Source organism: Fukomys damarensis, unplaced genomic scaffold, assembly GCF_012274545.1.
Source record: "Fukomys damarensis isolate Sample0158 unplaced genomic scaffold, DMR_v1.0_HiC HiC_scaffold_14, whole genome shotgun sequence".
In the NCBI taxonomy this organism is placed as follows: domain Eukaryota; kingdom Metazoa; phylum Chordata; class Mammalia; order Rodentia; family Bathyergidae; genus Fukomys; species Fukomys damarensis.
The window spans coordinates 46,420,887-46,440,303 of NW_022900926.1; the positions used below are offsets into that span (position 1 = coordinate 46,420,887).

Below are 19,417 nucleotides of genomic sequence, written 5' to 3' on the forward strand. Positions count from 1 at the left end.
CTTTTTTGAGAAACATCTGAGGGAATATTAGGACAGTGTCCAAAAAGATTTTACTACATTAGGATTAGATATTTAAAACTATTTTGTATCTGTGGCTGTGGTGTTAGATAATTAAGGTCTAATTTGTTATACTTTAGCATTTATGAGTTAAATAGTTTGCACCAGCCAATTAAGAAAATAAATGTCATTCATTCATTCATTTTAAATATTGTTTTAAAGTTCTCTTTGCCAGGGACTATGCTGCGTACATTTGATGTGGTTATTATCTTTATATACTGTACTTGGTTGAGGCTTTTGTCTTTATTCACTGTCACATTTTCCTATTATTTGAGAAATTTTATTGTTTATTATCTGTACCTATCTTTTCTAGTTAGGTTTTAATATTCATACATGTCATTTCTTTCAGCTAAACTCCCATCTACCTTGGCGTCATATCTATTACTTGGTAATAGACTATCATATCACTGTTGTCCCACATATAAATATATTTTTATTTTACAATAAAAGGTTTATTTAAGTGACATTATTGAATGCCTGCTGAATTCAGGAAATTGTGCTGGGTATTCTTGGGTGTCAAAAGGTGAATGAAATGTGGTTTATGTTCTCAGTAGAGGATCTTGCAATTTTTAATGCAATACTTCATTGTATTATAGAACCAGTTTGGGCTTTGATGGCTGTGGGCACTGTTGGATTTTTACCAAGATAATTGTATAACAATTGATTACAAATGAACTTTCATGTTTAATAAGCATTCTTTCAATAAACATTTACTAGGCACACACCTTTGCTCTTGGTTGATTTTTCCCTTCTATAGTTTTCCTCTCTTGCCTATTACAGTACCCCAGATGTCTTGTCTGGAAGTTCAGAGTAAGAGAGAACCTACAGGACAAGGCTCACAAATAGTCCTTTTAACCAGTGCTTCTTGGGCAAGCACTCTACTGCTGAACAACAACCTCAGATCTGGTGGTGACCGTTTGAAGGATTTTGTAAGATAATTAAAAATGCAACCAAACTTCTTAAGTCTGGAAAACTTGCAATCTGTCACATTCTGGGCCCCTCTTCCCCGCAAAATAGTGCTGCTCTCAAGTGAAATCCGAATCAGACACAGGGAGTGTCCAGAAGTGATATAGGGCCAGTGACAGCCTTAGCTAACCCTATTGGGTTGTCTGCAGTCCCCAAAGGGGGTGAACTTATTTCTCTTATCCAGCAGTGTTCTCAGCAACCAAAGCAATAAGCTGTGTGATCTTCACAATGGGGGAATCTTGGCTGTATGCCTCAGAGTTCACCTGTGACCATGACCTTAATTGCTGGATTTCTCATTAAAATTTCTTTTTCATTTTCTGGTATTGGATAATAAGTGGCCAAATTTAGGATGCTAACATATGGTAGGTTAGAAATGAGTGAGGTTAATATTTTTCCCATTAGGTGTTAATATCACTTATCTCTAATAACGAGGTGACTCTTAAGTCTTGGTTTACCCAACACAACCCTTTTTGCTTAGAACTTCCTGATGAGTATCAATTAGTCTTTTTAGTAACTTCTTACAATTTGAAAAGCATCCCAGTTTGGAAGATGCATTTGTATGGTTTTCTTAAACAGAAATATATTTTAAAATTTATTTATATACTTTTTTGGTAAGTATTTTTGGGGCTATTTAATAAACAGAATATAGTCTTCTGTTTTCTACTTTAAGAGGCAGGTGATCTTCTGAATTAGCTTTGTATTTGGCTATAGTCAACCCTGAAACAAATACTTTTCATCTTTATCAAAGTTTTTGTTAGGACACTTAAAATGTAAAATCATAACATTATAAAATGTGTGACTAAAATTGTTAGGACATATTAATTATTCTCACTTCTAAATTGTCTATCATGCCTTTTATTTCCATGATTTCTTTGTAGCTGAGTCACGCATATCTATGTCCTTGTTTATCTTTTTGCTCAGAAAATCTGGAACTTGAGCTGTTTCTCTGTTGGAGTTCATCAGTTTTTAGAAGGATATTTTGATCTAATCACATCTGAATCCTGAGGAAATATATGTTGGCTAGAGATGGGCAGTTTTAAACCTACTTTTACAGAAATTTCCATGGGAAAAATAAATTTAATTATACCGCAAATAGATTTAGGAACTTTCAGGGACACCTTTTTCACAAGTAAAGCCCAAAAATTAGTTATGGTTTCTGAAAAGATGTCCAGGGACAGAAGAGATTGAGAAGGCTTGTGGTGTCCTTGACCTTCCCAGAGATTATTGGCTGTCTCCTTTCCATGTGGCCCCTTCTCTTCCCTATTTGCTGTTTTTTTTGTTATTTCTTTCCTGTTTCTGGTCTACAGTTGTGGCAAGCGTTGAGTGGGGCACAGGCTCACTACTGGATTCACCTTTGCTCATCTCTTAATTCTTTGGTGAGCGAATTCAACTGCTGGTTCAATTTTTATGTTTAGAATTATATAGTGGACCATATCTTTTGTAGACCATACACCGACAGTGATGTAGATCATCTTAATCGTGTTTCCTTTACCAAAGAAGAGCCCTATTAGAAAGCAGTGCTGTGACTTTGTTTGATTTTTCACAAAAGAGTAATTGAGAAGATAAATGCCTAAATAGCTGTCTGGCATTTTGCACACATTTCCATTGATTCAGGTGCTCCTAGATTTGTAGATATAGCCTGAAATATGGGCCGTAGTAGCAATATATTGATTGATCAATAGATAGATATACATATGTAAAATAGCATGTTGTATGAATATTTTTATTTTTTTCTACTTTTCTGCAGTAGTAGCTTATCTGAATATTTTGGGTTGGAAGGCATTGTTGGGGACGGAATCCAGGGCCTCACATGTGCTGGGCAAGTGTTTTACCACTAAGTTGTATCCCCACCCCCTGAAATGTTTATTTACGATTTGTTTAAAAAGGTTTAAAAAGAAGTAATTTAGATAGTATTTTTTTTTTTATTGTTGTTGTTTTTCTGACCTAGTCAAAGCTGTTGGACACCAAGGAACTGCTTTAGAGTAGGCATATTTTTCCTTCATAGGAAACCAAAGCACCACCTGTCTAACAAGTTAAATATTTGTTGAGCTCCGTTTACAACATTTTGATACAGATTCTTTCTTGTAACTTTCTTTGAGCCTCAACAACTAATTCTGTATTTAAAGAAACTAAGTGTATATATGTAAGAGCTAGGAATTGAATCCAAGGCCTTCACACTGATTTACATTTCCAGGTGTCGCTTCCCCATTTAAAGTTTTAAAAATTTGCAACAGGGCCTTATTCCTACAGTCAAGCTCTTATTATCAAAACTTGCAGCCTTTCCATAATCAGATTGGATGTCCCCAGCTCATGACCATAGGATTGAACCTCTCCAGCTCCCTGCTTCTTGTACCTTCACTCCAACAATCTTTTGTCCCTATTGGTTTTTAAAAGCCATGGATTTCATCACTCTCTTTCTCTAGTGAGCTTTTTTCCTTTATGCCCAGCTTAAATTCCATATCAGCATTAATTTGTCAAAGTGGAGTTCTGGTTAAAATCCATCTCCTTGTAAGTCTGAATTCCTTTAGCTGAATGTTGGTGCAACAAAACATGCATCTTGCTAATTGTTCACAACCTGAATTCAAGACTAGTAACTTCCAGGGGCCACTACATGGTCCCTGTCAGTGAGGCATTTTCCCGGTCCATTTAGTCATCCATTTCCCTGAATGACTGCTTTGTTTTTCTTTATTCTTCCCAAAACTCCTGCCTTGTCTTCGCTCTTCACTAATAATCTAATTTTGGGAACTTGGGCAAGCTTTCACCACTGGGTGTATTTGTGTGCCTGTGTGCTCCTTGTTCTCCTGCACTCTGAGTGAATATAAGGGTGTCCATCGACCTTTCTACACTAGACATCTTCTTTCCCCATCACCCTAAAGACATGGCCGATATCCTGTCTCTCCATTTCATTAATTTTTAGGTAATCATTTTCCTTTTCTGTACTGATTATATTCAGCAGCTGCAAATACTGTCATTTCTTCCTCCTAAGAAAATCCCTCTTAACCCTCATGTTCCCTGCAGCTAGCAACTATTCCTTTTCTGTTCTCTACAGCAAAATTTCTCCAGATACTTAAAACTACCCGTTGTCTTCAATTCCTTGTTTTCTATTGTCTCTTGAGGTTACTGCAATTTGAACTTTTGTTTTCTCTCTCCATCTTACTTCCCTAGAGCTGTCTTGGCAAGGTCATCAGTGACAGAACTCTCAGTCCTTATAGCAGCCTGTGACACAAGTTGACCACTCTCATTGTGGGAATACTCCTCTTTATTGGCTTACACAATAGCATTATCTCCTAGTTTTCTTCCAAACTCATTTTTTTTTAACTTAACTGATCATTTGCTTCTTCTTCATATTGGAATGAGCCAGATATACCATAAAGCTGTTCTTGATATGTCCACATTTAAACTTACTAAGTAATCTTACCCCATGTGTGCCACTAAATACCATCTTTATGCTAAAGACTTTCAACTCATATATGCAACAGTGTAATCCATAGGTCTGCCTGAACATCTGAAGGCATTGCAAAATAATCATCTTGAAAATTGCACTTCTGAATCTCATTCCAATGTGATCCTAAATAGTTTTTAATGTTTCACATTTACTGGCAACTCTGTCATTTGAGTAACTCAAGCCAAAAGCCTTTGAATCATCCTTTGCATTTTTTGAGTTGTTTATTTTATCAGCAGGTCGTTTTGGCTCCATTTTTAGAATATGTCCAGAGCTTCACACCTCTCCACTCTCTCTGATACTATACATCATCTCTTACCAGGAATGCTGTAGCTAGTCTTGCCTGTCCTCCCTTGCTAGTTCCAGGATATTTACAAAATAGCAGCCTAAGGGATCCTGTTGAAATTCAAGTTAGAGAATGGCATAACTTTGTTCAGTTACTTCCTGTTTCTCTCATGCCCCTGCTTCCTAACTTATTCTCATTGTAAAAGTCAGTATTTAGAATGGCTTACAAGACCCCTGCCTGTCACAGCTGAGTCCTTTTACCATACTCATTCACTTTCTCCCTTTGCACTGCTTCTCTTATTCTTACCTTTTGTCTGGTGAGCTAATGATGCTTTTACCAAGGGTTTTCCTTGCTGGCTGCTCTGCTCAGACATTTATTCTCTTGGCTATATGGATGGTACAATGTCCCATTTTTTTCCAACTCTTTTTCTTAAATATCTCATTCAGTAGGGCCTTCCTGATCTGTGATCTCCCTCTTTAAAATCAGAGCATAATCCCAGTCCACCTCCAGCTCCCCATCCCTTACTCATTGCTTTGCTCTTCTCCATAGCACTTACTGTCTGTCATCACCACATTGTATACTGTACTCCTTTATTTTGTTTTTCTTGATGATTTCTCTTGACTAGAATGTAAACTTCATTGGACACAAATTTGTTTTGTTCTGTTTGTGTCTCTGTTATCTAAAATGCAGAAAAGTACTAATAGAGTATGTTATAAACACTTGCTAAATAAATGTATAAGTTGTCTTAGTTTTTTCAGCATCGCGATTCTTCTGTTAAGTGGAGCTTTAGAGAATTTAGTACCTTGTGGAGATGACATCTAAGTTGTGGTCTCCCTTGCCTCATAGTACAGTCATTCTATTGATCACTTCATCTACCAGGATATGTTGTACATGAGCTTTACATTGAGTTAGTTGCTTTATAACATCGATATTGTCATCAATATTGTGTGTCTTACAATAATAGACAGCTAAGTTAAATAAAAATATTGTAGGCAGTCAGATAGAGCTAGACCCTCAAGAGAGTTAGTGCAAAAGATAAAAACACATTACAACCGTGGCTAGAGACCATCTGTTGGAGGCTGTTCCTCAAAATAAAGATGAATGACCAGGCCTACATACTTCTCCAAAGGACAAGATAAGTGATAACACCTGGACTAGTGAAGGCTAGACAGACACCAGTCACCCCAATGGGTGACTAAGACCTCTTGACCCATAATTTCCTAGAAAAACGTTTTGTTCTTTCATGTACAATTGTTACATGTTTGTTCCCCCATTGGATACCTTAGTGACTATATTTGTGAACTTATTGGCTGATCATAGCTTTAACCTACATTGTATCCACGTGGTTGTGCTTTATAAAACTTTTCCTGAAAAATGAAGTTCTCGGCTCCCCACTGGGGAACTCTTGTGGGGGCAACCTCCATTGTTCCTAGCATTGATTCTTCTATCTTAGAGAACATGAACTTGGTGTATCTGACATCTAACAGGTTGAGAATTATAATATTTTCCTTATGTCATTTAGAGATCCTCTTTCATCTCCTCCATCATCCCTGAATCACTATAAGTGTTCTAACCCTCAATCAATATTTGAGAAAAAACAGGAACAGATTTTGAACATATAGTTCGTGCTGAGGCACCTTCTGTTACATCATTAAACGTGTCAAAAGGATTTGTTAAACTGTTCCTTGTAGTAAGAGAGTTCTAAGAAAAATCAAGTTTTTTTGCCTTTTAGTTGCCAAAAAGGATATACTTGCTTTCCAAGTTGAAAAAAAAATCTGAATTCTATGAACTTGAAGCACTAAGGAAGAAATAATTCTGCATGTTTGGTGAAGATAGCTCCGATATCTCAGGGATGTGATCCCAGTGGAAGAAGCTGGAATTTATGTTCAACCACTAAATTGTTCTTAGTTAAATGGAATTTAAAAAAAATATCAAGCTTATTTGGAGTCAAGTAGGGAACTGTTGAGGAAAACAGGTCACACTTTAAGCAGGTGGTCATGGATCATGATGGGAATGAATCATGCTTTAAGTTTTTGTAGCTTCATTTAGAGTTGAAAGGTATAGGATGTGTCTAGTCTGTATTTCCCAGCACCTGACCTATTTATAGTTCAGATTCAAAGGGAATGATTGAGTTGCAAGTAAACTGTATATACCAAGAAGTATTGATATCCCTGGCTTATACAAATAAAGCATAATTATCAGAATTGTCCCAAAACATGTGGTTACATGGCCAGCTCATGTCCTTTTTTTTTTGCTGCCAGTCAGATCCGTGAACTTAAGCTGTGTCATAAAATGCACCTATTAACTGAGAGACTATAGATTGTGATGTGAGAATCGGGTGGTAATGTAAGTGAAGTTGTTTTGAATGGAAAGCTTGAAGGCTTTATCAAACTCCTCTAATTTAAAGAATCTCAGGCTCTAAATTCTGTGTCTTATTTTGGTAGACATGATAAGAGCTGAAATTTCTTCTCAGCCCTTCCAGGTTATTTTTCTCGTTTTGGAGTGTCCTGTAGGTGTTAAGGTCAGCGAGTGTTAAAGCGCTTTCTGTACAGACTTTGCGATGTCCCCATGTGGTGCCTGTCTGTGAAGGATTTACTTCCCAGTATCCAGTCACTGGCAGTCTCAGACACAGTTCTCAGACAGTCCATTAAAACTGAGACTATCAGTGCGTATTTTCATCTTTTCCAACACACATAACTGGGAACTCCTTTCAGACAAGCCTTAGAAATGCCCTGCTCATTCACCCTGTGGCCCTTCTATCAATGATCAAGTCTCTCTTCATTTATACTTAATTTTGGCCTTCCTATGTCTTTAAGTAGTTGCTGTAATTTGCCCAGAATTGATAATCATTAAATATGTGAGGGTTAGTCTGGAAGAGACAATTCTGTTGTTACCTTTAGAATCATAAGTTGGGATATATAGCTTTTTAATTTTCATTAAAATTTTTTCTTTGGGTCATGTGTTATTGTTTAGATCTGTATTTTTAACACATTATAGCACAGAGGATTTCTAATTATCTTTTTGTAGCTGATTTTAATCCTCATTCTGCCATGGTCAGAGAATATACTTTGTAAGATGAATAGATAAAGAAAATGTGGTCTTTACACATAGTGGAGTACTACTCTGCCATAGAAAGGTAAACTTGAGTCACTTGTAGAAAAACAGATGCTCCTTGAACCTATAACGTTAAGAGAAATAAATCAAACACAGCTTAAATATTGCATATTTAGGCACAATCTTAAATATTTGCATCTCTTATATGAGAGATGCAAATTATAAATAAAGAGCAAAATAGGAATTAGGGTGAAAGATCTTTCTCAAATGGTAAAGGGAATGAAGAAATGAAGGAAGTTGAAGGAAGGGAGAGAAAGGAGCTGAAAAAAAGAAGCAAGATGTGTTATGTACATGCACCAATTTCCTGCAAGGAATGGAAACATGTACCACAAAAATCTAATAAAAAATAGAGTTTGATTCTTTAAAAGTTGTTGAGATTGGATTTATAGCCCAGTATATGGTCCATTAATGTCAGCATTATCTATTAACTGCATAATAATTGACTTCTGAGCTGCTGAGTGCAATGTCCTGTGTATGGCAATTAGGTCATGTTTGTTAATCATGCTCTAATGTTTCATATTTTATTTATTTATTTATTTTTGTTGTTGTTTTTTGGGGGGTTTTTTTGGGGGGGCGTTGAGATAGTGTCTCACTATGTAGTTGAGATTGACCTGGAACTCACTACGTAGTCCAGGCTGGTCTCAAACTCACGGTGATCCTCCTGCCTCAGCCCACCCCCCCCGAGTGCTGGGATTACAGGCGTGCACCACCAAGCCCGGTTTTAATCTTTCATATTTTTATCCTTCACTTTTTCTGACAGTTAAAACTAGCATGTCAGAAAATTCTCTCAGTGGATTTGTCCATTTGTCTTTTTGGTTGTATTAGTTTCTCTCATTTATTTGGAGTCCACTGTTAGATGAGTTTAAATTTAGGATTTTTTTGTCCGTCTTGTGAATTAAATTCTCTCAAAAGTATGAATTTTGCCTTTTTTTTTTGTGGCAAGGCCTTTTCCCTTAAAGGCTGCTTTGCTTGCTGCTAGTAAAGCGACATCAGCTCTCTTTTGGTTACTTGTATTGTGTAGTTTTTCTATGTTTCATTTTCATTCATTCTGACCACCCACCCCCTACCTCACTCTCTCCCTCCCTCCCTCTCTTTCTTACTGCTGGTTGAATCCAAAGTCTTGTGCATGATGTTTTCTTTTAAGTACTTGGATTTTGCTTTAATTCCAACATGACAGTTTTAATTGGAACATAGTGATTATTTACTATTAATATAATTATTGATTACATTTAACAACCATCATTACTACTTATTGTCTATTAACTGTTCTATATTTCCCCTCCCCACCGTTATTTTTCTGTTTGTTTGTTTTTGTTTTTGAGACAGGGTCTCACTATGAAGTTCAGGCTGCCCTTGAACTTGCAGTGATCCGCCTGCCTCAGCCTCCCAGGTGCTGGGATCACAGGTGTGAACCACCATGCCCGGCTTTCCCATCATTATTAATTTACCAAATTTTCAGATGTTTTGTACATTACAGTGCTCTCATTTGCCATATTAAATTTGCTTTCTTTCTTTTTAAAGGGAAAGACAGAGTTTTCAATACCCCACTGTGTGAACAAGGAATTGTTGGATTTGGAATTGGAATTGCAGTTACTGGTGCTACTGCCATTGCTGAAATTCAGTTTGCAGATTATATTTTCCCTGCTTTTGATCAAGTAAGTCCATTATATTTTACTTTGAGTGATCCTTTGAAAGGTTCAATCCATGCAGTATTGAATTATTGCTACCACACTCCCACCACCCAATTTATACACATTTATTAGCCTCGAGTTAATGTTTTATAGCTAGTGTTTTATGGTAGTTAAAATTTCAAATAGGTCTGTAGGAAATGGATTTGGAAGGAGGGACTCACTGTGACATGTCCCTTCTCTCCTTGCAGATTGTTAATGAAGCTGCCAAGTATCGTTACCGTTCTGGGGATCTTTTTAACTGTGGAAACCTCACTATCAGGTCCCCGTGGGGCTGTGTTGGTCACGGGGCTCTTTATCATTCTCAGTGTCCTGAAGCTTTTTTCGCTCATTGCCCTGGAATCAAGGTATTCTCATTTACATCTTTATTTGATCTTCATTTGATACTGTCATTTTCATTGGTCCTATTAATATTAACTATAGCAGTGTGCTTACCTGGAGGAAAACAAGTAGGAGTTTTTTGAATTTATGTGAACTTAAATGAATTTAAGAAAGAAAGGTTAGCATTTCTTTTAAATCAGCTGTCCATGCCTGATTTTATAGAATGATCTTTGTGCTGCAGCATTGGCTTGACACTGACAATAATTAACTTCATAGACTTCAAAGTGTATGACCGCATAATTAGCTTATCTTTCACCTGTATCAAATTTTTGTGTTTCTTTCTAATGGGTTTTTCTCATTTAGCTAATCCTTACATGATTTTCATAAATCTACTGTTTAGACCATTATTTGCCTTAAAGTCGAAGGGATAGGATTTTTGCTTTTAGTCCCTTTACTCTTTTTTTTTGGTACTGGGGATCGAACTCAGGACCCTACACTTGTGAGGCAGGCAGCAGAATCACAGCTAAATCCCTGGCTTTCCCTTTCTTACTTTTGAAACAGATTACATGAAGGCTGTTACCTAGACCTCCAGTCAAGAGTAAGGTAGTGCTTTCTTGTCGCGAGCCGCGACGTCAGGATCCTGCCAGCAGGTCCTAAACCTGAAAGGATGAGGACAGAGAGACGGGAGGCACCTTTCTTCTTCAGTTGCTTGCTTTATTATAGAACCTTGTCCTTTTATACTCTCCAGCTGCATGGGAGCGAGGGCTGCACGGGAGCGAGGGAGCGAGGGTACCGCCCACACATTCCAGAGGGAAACAATAACGACCATTATGGGTTACATCTGCTACTAGCTGAACTCGCCCGTGGCTATGGGCGAGAGCACCTCCGTGCCAGCGAGGTGACTCAAAGTTCAGTCATGGCTAGGCCTGTGTCAAGGCTCACCATAATGGCTCGCCATACTTTCTCATACAAATGACCTTATCATAGGTGGCTTGCACAATAGTTTAGGTCTTCTCTTCTTTTTAGTACATGTTTGCAGTGTGTAATGTTTACATTCTTTGTGTGAACTTGGCACATGGACACCACACATCTGTGGAAGATTAACTAATGGCCAATTTAAATGGAATGCCCAGCTAAACTGAGTCAGTGTAGTTCTGGGCATGGAAGACTCACCTGAGAATTGTTGCTAGAATGACGTAAGAGGAGAACAGGAGAGAAAACCTGCACGCCGCTGATTTCTGAAGAGAAGCTTTGTTGTGGCTGTTTTCATGTCGGAGGAGCTTGGGTCCTCACTGTCAGCAGGGATGGCTGCTGTCTTTGCCTCGGTGTGGCTTCCTGGCTCCAGTGCAGGTTTGTGGCTTCCACCACTGGCCTTTGGGCCTTCATGGTTCAGAGCCTCAATATGGATTTGCACGAGATATGGCCTGAACCTCAGCTGGATTCTTCGGGTCTGCAGCATGCAGACAGATCTCTTGCACTCCTCTGCAATTTACTTTCTGGGTGAATATTATAAAATAATCCTCTAAATTATGTGCTCTGTATTAAATCTATGCCTTTGCAAACCCTGACTACAAAACCACCTTAGTTCCTTTATCTCCCATCTTGATTCCTCACTCCCTCCATTTTGGATATCCTTTGCATTTGAGAAAGAGCTGTCACCTTATTTCTTACTGTCTTTTATCTTGTTCTTTGTTTATAATTTGCATTTCGCATATAAGGTTGTGTGTCTGATCTATTTCACATAACAGTGTGGTCTCAAGGTGCATCCATTTTCCTACAAAAGTCAAGTTTTTCTTTAAGGCACAGTACTACTCCATTCTTTGTATTTTGCATTTTTATATCTTACACTCACATCTTTTCTGTTTTGCTTTACTGAACAATATTCCAGGGAATCATTATAGAAACTCACAGACATGGCAATTCAGAGATGTGTATTTGCTTCTGAAAACACCAATTTGTTGCGGACATGTGTTTGTCATCCCTCTCACCCTTCTTTTCTGTGAGATCAAAGTCATAGACCTCTGTTTTTCTTAGTTGAGTGGTTGGCACAGAAGCTACATTTGAGGTAATATTCTAGTTACTTTCGTGTTTGAGCTAAATATTGATGCAGATTTAATGTTTATAAACCCAGTGTTTTAAGAACAGATCTGTTCTCTCAGTCCCCTACCTTTTCTTTCCCTTTCTTCATTCCTTCTGCTTTCTCTTTCTTATTTTTTCACCTCAGGTGAAAATACTGTATACATAAAATAAAAAGGCTAAAAGTAAGTACATGTAAAAGTGGATAAAAAGAAAACTAAAAAGCAGGAATACAAGATAAAGACATTGATATGGTTGTAATGTGTTCAGAAGTTCATTTGCAGGAGGTAAAATAGATTTGTGCAGCTCTTTTATTTTTTAAATAAGATTACTTCAATGAAAATAGCATAAAAATGACTTTGAAAGCCTAGTGCAGTTTGTTTCAAGGAATCTTATTTGAGTCTTTGGGATAAATTTGGCTTATTTTAAGAATTCTTTTTGTGTAATACTTGTCTTCATATAAATATTATTATAGTCATTATTACCCCAAGTGTGTGACTTAAGTGATATGGTAAATAAATTAAGTGCTTGGGTTTTAGCATCAGTTGGAATTGGGTGAAAATCCCTGGTCTAGCAAACAATATGATCTTGGCCAAGCTTCTTGCTATCTCCTTATGCTCCAGTCTCTTTCCAAAATGGAAAAATAATGACAGCTAACTCTTAAGAGTGCTATGACCAGTAGATGAGTTTATCTGCTTTGAGTGTTTGGCTAAATTAACATCTGCGCTTCCTGCTGTTATTTTCACTCCCACATCTGAAACCTCATTCTCAAGAAGGTCCTGAATAAGGGAAGATGCCTGTAATTCATATGGGAGGCTGAGGCAGGAGGACTGCAAGTTCAAGGCCAGTCTGGGCAACTTATCAAGACGTTTTTTCAAGAAATAGGATTAAAAAAAGTGGATGTAGGTTAGAACCTTTGGTTTAATCCCTAGTACGAACAAAACAAAACAAAGGGTCTTGGAGTCCTTTTTTGTCACCCAAAGTGTGAAATAGTCGCACTTTCCTTTTTGTTCTGCAAGAAGTAGGCAATATAGTGTGTGGATCATAAAATTCATATTTTTTCATGGGAAAGAAGGTTTTTGGCATTAATACAATCAAAGGTGAAAGTTGTATGCATTTTGTGAGTAGAAGTATAGAGTTAGAAGAAATTACTTTATAGGTATATACAGGTATTGATCACTGTTTTGACTTTAACATGTGCTCTTTGTAAGTTTTTAAAGTTTTATGTAGGGAAGTTAGCTCCTAAAAGAAGAATAATGTCTTAGTTGTCAGAATGGAAGATATCTTCTAAATATTTGTTGAACAAAAGGAATTTTGGAGGAACGATATGTAAACTTTATAATAAATGGTGATTAGGCTACAATAAATGGATTACTATTTTTAATTAGTCATAATTATTTAAAATCAGCACTTATAAGAGATTTTAATGGGATGCAATCTTACTAAAATTGTGTTTAAAAAATCTGTTTTTGCAGGTTGTTATACCCAGAAGCCCTTTTCAGGCCAAGGGACTTCTTCTGTCATGCATAGAGGATAAAAATCCTTGTATATTTTTTGAACCTAAAATACTTTATAGAGCAGCAGGTAAAGATTTTCTTTATTTAATATTTGTGAATATCTTTATGTGCTTTGTTTTTCATAGGTCAGAAAATTTTAACTTTTTTATAACCTATTTATTTATATACTTCTTTTAGGAAAAAATTCTCATTGATTTCTTCTATATTAAGTTGGTCCTCAGGTATAAATTTTGTGCTTAGGGACAGCCCAGCTAGCTATTTTATATTTTGGGTGTGGAGACAAAGAAACAATGTGAAGTGCTGGCACTAAGAAGGGAACTGTGTTTCGCTGTATTATAGGTGCTTAGTTAATGTGGGTTGAAATGAAAAAGTGAAAGAGCTCATTGTACTAAATTTCCCTTTGGCTAAAATGACTGTTAGGGCTGCTTGTAAATCAGAATATTTAACAATTACACTGTGCTAAGGTATCAAGACTACACTGGGATGACTATAGCAAACTGATTGGTCACCTTCGTTTTAGCTCTGAAAATCATAAATCTATAAATACTTATCTGTGACTGGATGTTTTAACTATCAAAGGACTTCTTCTGCCTAAAGTGTATTTCATTTGGAATTCAAAAATTTACTCTGGCAGATTACTTTTCCTTGAACAGTTACATTTAAAACATGTTTTCCTTGTGATGTAATTTATGTGGAACAAAATGCACAGTGTTCATTTGATGGGGTTTTGACAATCTATGTAACCACTTTCCAAAACAAGCTATAGAACATTTTTATCACACTTGGAAACCTCTTATCTCTTCCTGCTAATCTGTTCTCCCTGATCCAAACTTAGCCACTTTCTAAGTTTGCATGTTCTGGGGCTGGATATAAAAGAAATCAGAGTATATATTCTGTTGTGTTTGCCTTTTGTTTAATTTAATGTCAGTGTGATGCATTCATGTTGTGGTTTATGTCAGTAGTTAGTTCCTTTCTCACTGTGCAATAGCAGTCCATTTATATACATTATTGTTATCAAGTAGTATCTACAATATCTACAATATTAGAACATGATTACTACGTAATCACATTGCCATTACATTGCATAAATGTTTATTATTATTATTACTACTAAGTAATAACATTTTTATTGTTAGTCAAAGTATTATAATTGTTACTAAGGAAAGTAGCTTGCTTCTATCTTCACCAAGATAGTGTCTGTATACTGTGATGTAACTATATTGCTGGAGGCTATCTGCTGATGAACAGTGGGAAATGTTTCTTAAGGATGAGGAAAAGATCACCTGAAAATCTGAGGCATGTACAGTGTGTTTGAAGAAGTTACATTCCATTGTATGAATATTCAGTTTTTTATGGGCCATGTAAATGGGCTTCTGTTTCACTTTATTCCCTCCTTTATCGAGGAACAAATGTCCATCACTGTTTTCAGTTTTTTGGGAACTGTCTTCTACAGTCTTATTAAGGTAGAGAGATATTTTCCCACATCTCAATTAGCATTCTGAACATAGTTCCTGAAATAAAGTATTTTAAAGATTTTAGCCAAATATTTCCTTAGGAAACTAACACATTAGGCATCTAAAGAAGTTATCTTGTTGTAAATGCAAGGCTTTAGCTTAGAATTGTAGTTCATGTCTCTGTCATTAATCTTTCCATTGTATCTCTGGGTCCCTTATTTTCCCCATGGACTACCATTTTAGCTCACTCTATGTGGTCCTGAGGGCTTTACCCCTAACCTCTATGATCTCAGGATGTGGGCATGTACAGATGCAATCCCAATCATTCTGACTTCTGGGAATTTTTTTGTGGAGACAGAGCTGCACTGTCTAGGTGACTGGGGCCCTGAATTACTCTTATCTTTTAATCTTTTGTATGTAATCTCTGGTAATGAATTTCTCTAGAATCCTTTCATTTAATCTCATTTTAAGTTTAATCTACTTTGAATCTTAATTTCCAAGACTGGACTTATATAGTAAGCAATTTTGACTAATATAATGCATAGTATTGGTTAGAGAAAAGATGCTTCTCTTTTAAGGTGAAAATATTTCCAGTTGGATTCATACACTGAACTGTAGACTTTCATAATTTAATATGGATGCTACTTTTGCCCAAGTAGCTGAAGTAAAAACCTCTACTATTTATTCATAATCATACTTTGTAAGGTTGATGAGATGAGATGATCCACATTTATCCACCTAGTCTTTAGTGCTGTATTGTGAAGACATGTGGACTGTTAAATTTTCACAACAACCTCATCAAGTAAATTCATTATCACCATTTTATAGATGAAGAACCTGAAGATTAAGGAAGTTAAGTCCCCATGCCAGAATTAAAAGCTGTAGTCAGGCTCTAAGGCCTGGTGTCAGCTCTATTTGGCACTAATGATTCCAAATCCTTTTTTTTTTTTTTTTTTTGGTATGGGGGATTGAACTCTGGTCCTTGTGCTTTCAAGGCAGGTGGCAAAACCACTGAGCTAAATCCCTGGCCCCCAAGTCCTTTTGACAGAATCCCATGAGGTGGTGTTTTCCCCTTCTGACAGACAAGAAAACAAATTTAGTGAGTTTAAGAAACTTGCTGTAGCATACAGACGTAGTCTGTGATGGAGTTAGGTTTTTAAATCAACATGTTTTACCAGATTGGTGCTCCTCTTTTAAGTATTACACCATTGTACGTTTCATTTAACAATTGAATAAAGAACATAAATGAAATGGAGCTTCTTCCATTGTTGCAGTTTCATGCCCAAAAATAATGCTGGTATTTGAAACTTTCCTGAAGAATTACAGTGATGTGTTCTTTCATGAGATGGAGCTGTATACACACAAGCCCTAGCCATGTGTTAGAGCAGGAATCCCTGTATGGCTATAGTCTTGGCTTGAATTCATACTGCATTCATTTCTTCACTGCATAAGATTAATTCACTGAGTTCATACTTATAGAAATTACATGTCACAGTCTGGTGTGGTAGTAGCTGGGGAGCTTTGGAGGCTTTCTGTGCATTATGAAGTCACTGAGAGACATAGTCACATTTTCCCAACAGACAGGGACAGCTGTAAATGTTAAGTCTCCCTGTTTTTGAGTGAGAACTGGCGGAACCATTTTGTGAATGGAAGTCATTGTCCCTGTCTCAACTCTTTTTGACCTATCTGAAGCCTTCATTTTTGGACCTGTGCCCATATACTGATCTCTACTAGAACCTCTGAACTGTGCTCTCTCTTCCACATGTCTAGTCTACTCCATATAGAAATGATTGATTTCAGTCTAGCCATTAGCTATATAAACTATTACGGCTGAAACTAAAATACATAATTAATGCAATCTTCATGCAGTAATATTCTTGGATATTTTTCACTTATTTTATATACACAATAAATAGATATAAAACTTCTTCTAAGTGTCTTCTAAGTGGAACAGGAAAAAAAGAGCCTAATAATATGTTTGGGTTTCCAGATTATTTTAGTTAAGATATTTAAATATAATTAATCTCTTTTTGAAATGGCAGAGAGTGTTTTAAAATGATAAAGAACAGTCTAGGCAGTGTCAAAAGTATACAAATGGTTATAATTCAGAAAGCTAATGAGTCAAGTTATGTTACCAGATATAAGCATCTGTAGGAAAAGATATCCTCCTATATCTTTTGAACTATTGGTTTTATTTAATTGAATCATGATATTAAAGTAAAGGCTTTTATCGGTGATTCTTTTAGTGAGAAAGCAAAGCAGTTTAAAAGGCCCAGAGCATATACTGTCTAATTTCTACGGGTTTTGGAAAAATCAAAATGTATTTTATGCAAAAGTAGGCCAAAATGATATTAATGACTTTTAAGCAAATACATTAATTATTCATGAACTTACATATTTTGAAGAGAACATTATTTTAAGTAGTTTTTGAATAATAGAAGGCTTAAAATTTTTTTCTTTGTGAAATAATTTTGTATTTTACACTAAGCAGATTGTTTTTGTGCAAGCTAGTACATTTAACACTAGGTGTAATTTTTGACAGGAATATATTTAATCCATTAGTGAGAAAATTTAATTCATTTTAATTAGGTTTTAAATTAAGTTATACAGAATAGTAAAAGACATGTCTTATCTTACAAGTGAAAATAACAGTTGCTTACCTAACCCTTCACCAAATCCATGCTTCGCTCACCGTGTGCAACTGCTTTCAACTTTTAGCAGTTTCTTTGATAGTCATCATATTAGCAAAAAAGTGCTTAATCTACTTTTAAAATGTTTTAAGTCTTCTTATTTTAGCTTCTGTATTAGTTTTCCTGTTGCTGGGGAAAATGTCTGATGCTCAGAATGTTAAGGAAGGAGAGGTATATTTGGCTTACAGTTTTGGAGGTCTCAGTCCGAGGTTAGCTGGCTACAATCCAGAACCATCATGAGAAGAGGGTTTTGCTGAGCCCTGCTGCTTAGTTCATAGTAGCCTAGAAACAGAGCAGGTTGGAAAGAGCCCTGAGAGCCATACCCTCCAGAGCCAGCCCCCGCCACCACACACTGATCTGCCACCTCCATCTAGGCCCAACCATCTAACAGCACGCTCCACTCCCCTGGAACATCAGTGGATTAATCCATTGATGAGTACAGGGCCACCATGATCCAGTCACCTCTCCAGGTATCTTTTTTTTGGTACCGGGGATTGAATTTAAGTCCTTTCGCTTGTGAGGCAGGCGGTGGAATCACTGAGCTAAATTCCCGACATCTCCAGGTGTCTTAATCCAGTCAAGTTACGATTAAGATTAACCAGCACAAGATGACGCATGCTCGTAATCCCAGCACTCAGACCTGAGGCAGGAAAATTGAAAGTTCAAGCCCAGCCTGGGCATCTTAGTTGCTTAGTGAGGTTCTGTCCAAAATAAAAAAGGTCTGAGGATATAGCTCAGTGTGAAGGCCTTGGGTTCAGTCTCTAGTACTGACAAACTAACCAAAATCTTTATACTAAAAGACGTGCGAATTTAATTGTTTTATCACCTTCTTTTCCCCAGCGCACAGTGTGCATTTTCTTCCATGTATGCATCCTGCTTCCAGAATCTTCATGAGTTATTTATAGTATAATTGTTGGTCAGATCATAATTTAGTGTTTAACTGCTGTGACCATATTGGTGAGATTCATGACTGAATGGAAAATGCATTTTATCATTTCTTCTTTGGTATATGACTTTTATTATTTTCATTTGCTTTATTCCTTATATTCTTGTTACCTATCTCCTCAATGTAATCTTTTTTGGGGAGGGGGTTGTTTGGACACTTTTTATGATCAGTCTGAATTTACTTTCTTCCTGTGTGTCCATTCTATACTCCTAGGGAAGTCTAATAAACTGATAAAGAATGTGGGTTTCGGCACCAGAGTGACTGAATCTGAAATACTTTCTCCCCTACCTAGTATGTGAGGGTTGTGGTTAAATGTGCTAAATGTCAGCTGATTTCTTTACTATGATTATTAATTCTGTTTTCTTTTCAAGCTTATTTAATTACTGCCTTATTTTCCCCTTATTAAAAATAGATATTTATGAGATTCCATCTTATCCCAGAAAGGATGGCCATGAAGAAATTAAATAATAAATATTGGCAAGGCTTCAGGGATAAAGGTGCCCTTCTACATTGCTGTTGGGAATGTAAACTAGTACAAACATTTGGAAATCAGTATGGAGAGCCTTCAAAAATTAAAACTAGAAATTCCATTTGGCCTTACTATTCCCCATAGAGGCATCTTCCTCCCAAATTAAAGACATTGTATTTCAGTGATACATGCACTCTCATGTGTATAGCAGCATAATTCATAATAGCTAAATCTTGGAAGCAACCTCTGTGCATCAGTAGATGAATGGATGAAGAAAATGTGGTACTCTATTTACACTCAGTGAAGTACCACACTGTCTTAAAAAGAAATGAATCATTTGTAGAAAAGTAGATGCTCCTTGAGACCGTAATATTAAATGAAATAAACCAGC

General features: G+C 36.6%; 1 protein-coding gene across 3 annotated transcripts in view; it reads left to right on the forward strand.

Moving 5' to 3' along the window:
- Window positions 1-19,417, forward strand: part of Bckdhb (branched chain keto acid dehydrogenase E1 subunit beta) — a 176,802-nt gene that overhangs the window by 32,289 nt on the left and 125,096 nt on the right. For all 3 annotated transcript variants that reach the window (XM_019208480.1, XM_033763348.1, XM_019208481.1), the window contains 3 exons: window positions 9,387-9,520; window positions 9,745-9,900; window positions 13,426-13,534. In XM_019208480.1, the coding sequence (XP_019064025.1) occupies window positions 9,387-9,520; window positions 9,745-9,900; window positions 13,426-13,534 (399 nt within the window). The remainder of the gene's footprint in view (window positions 1-9,386; window positions 9,521-9,744; window positions 9,901-13,425; window positions 13,535-19,417) is intronic.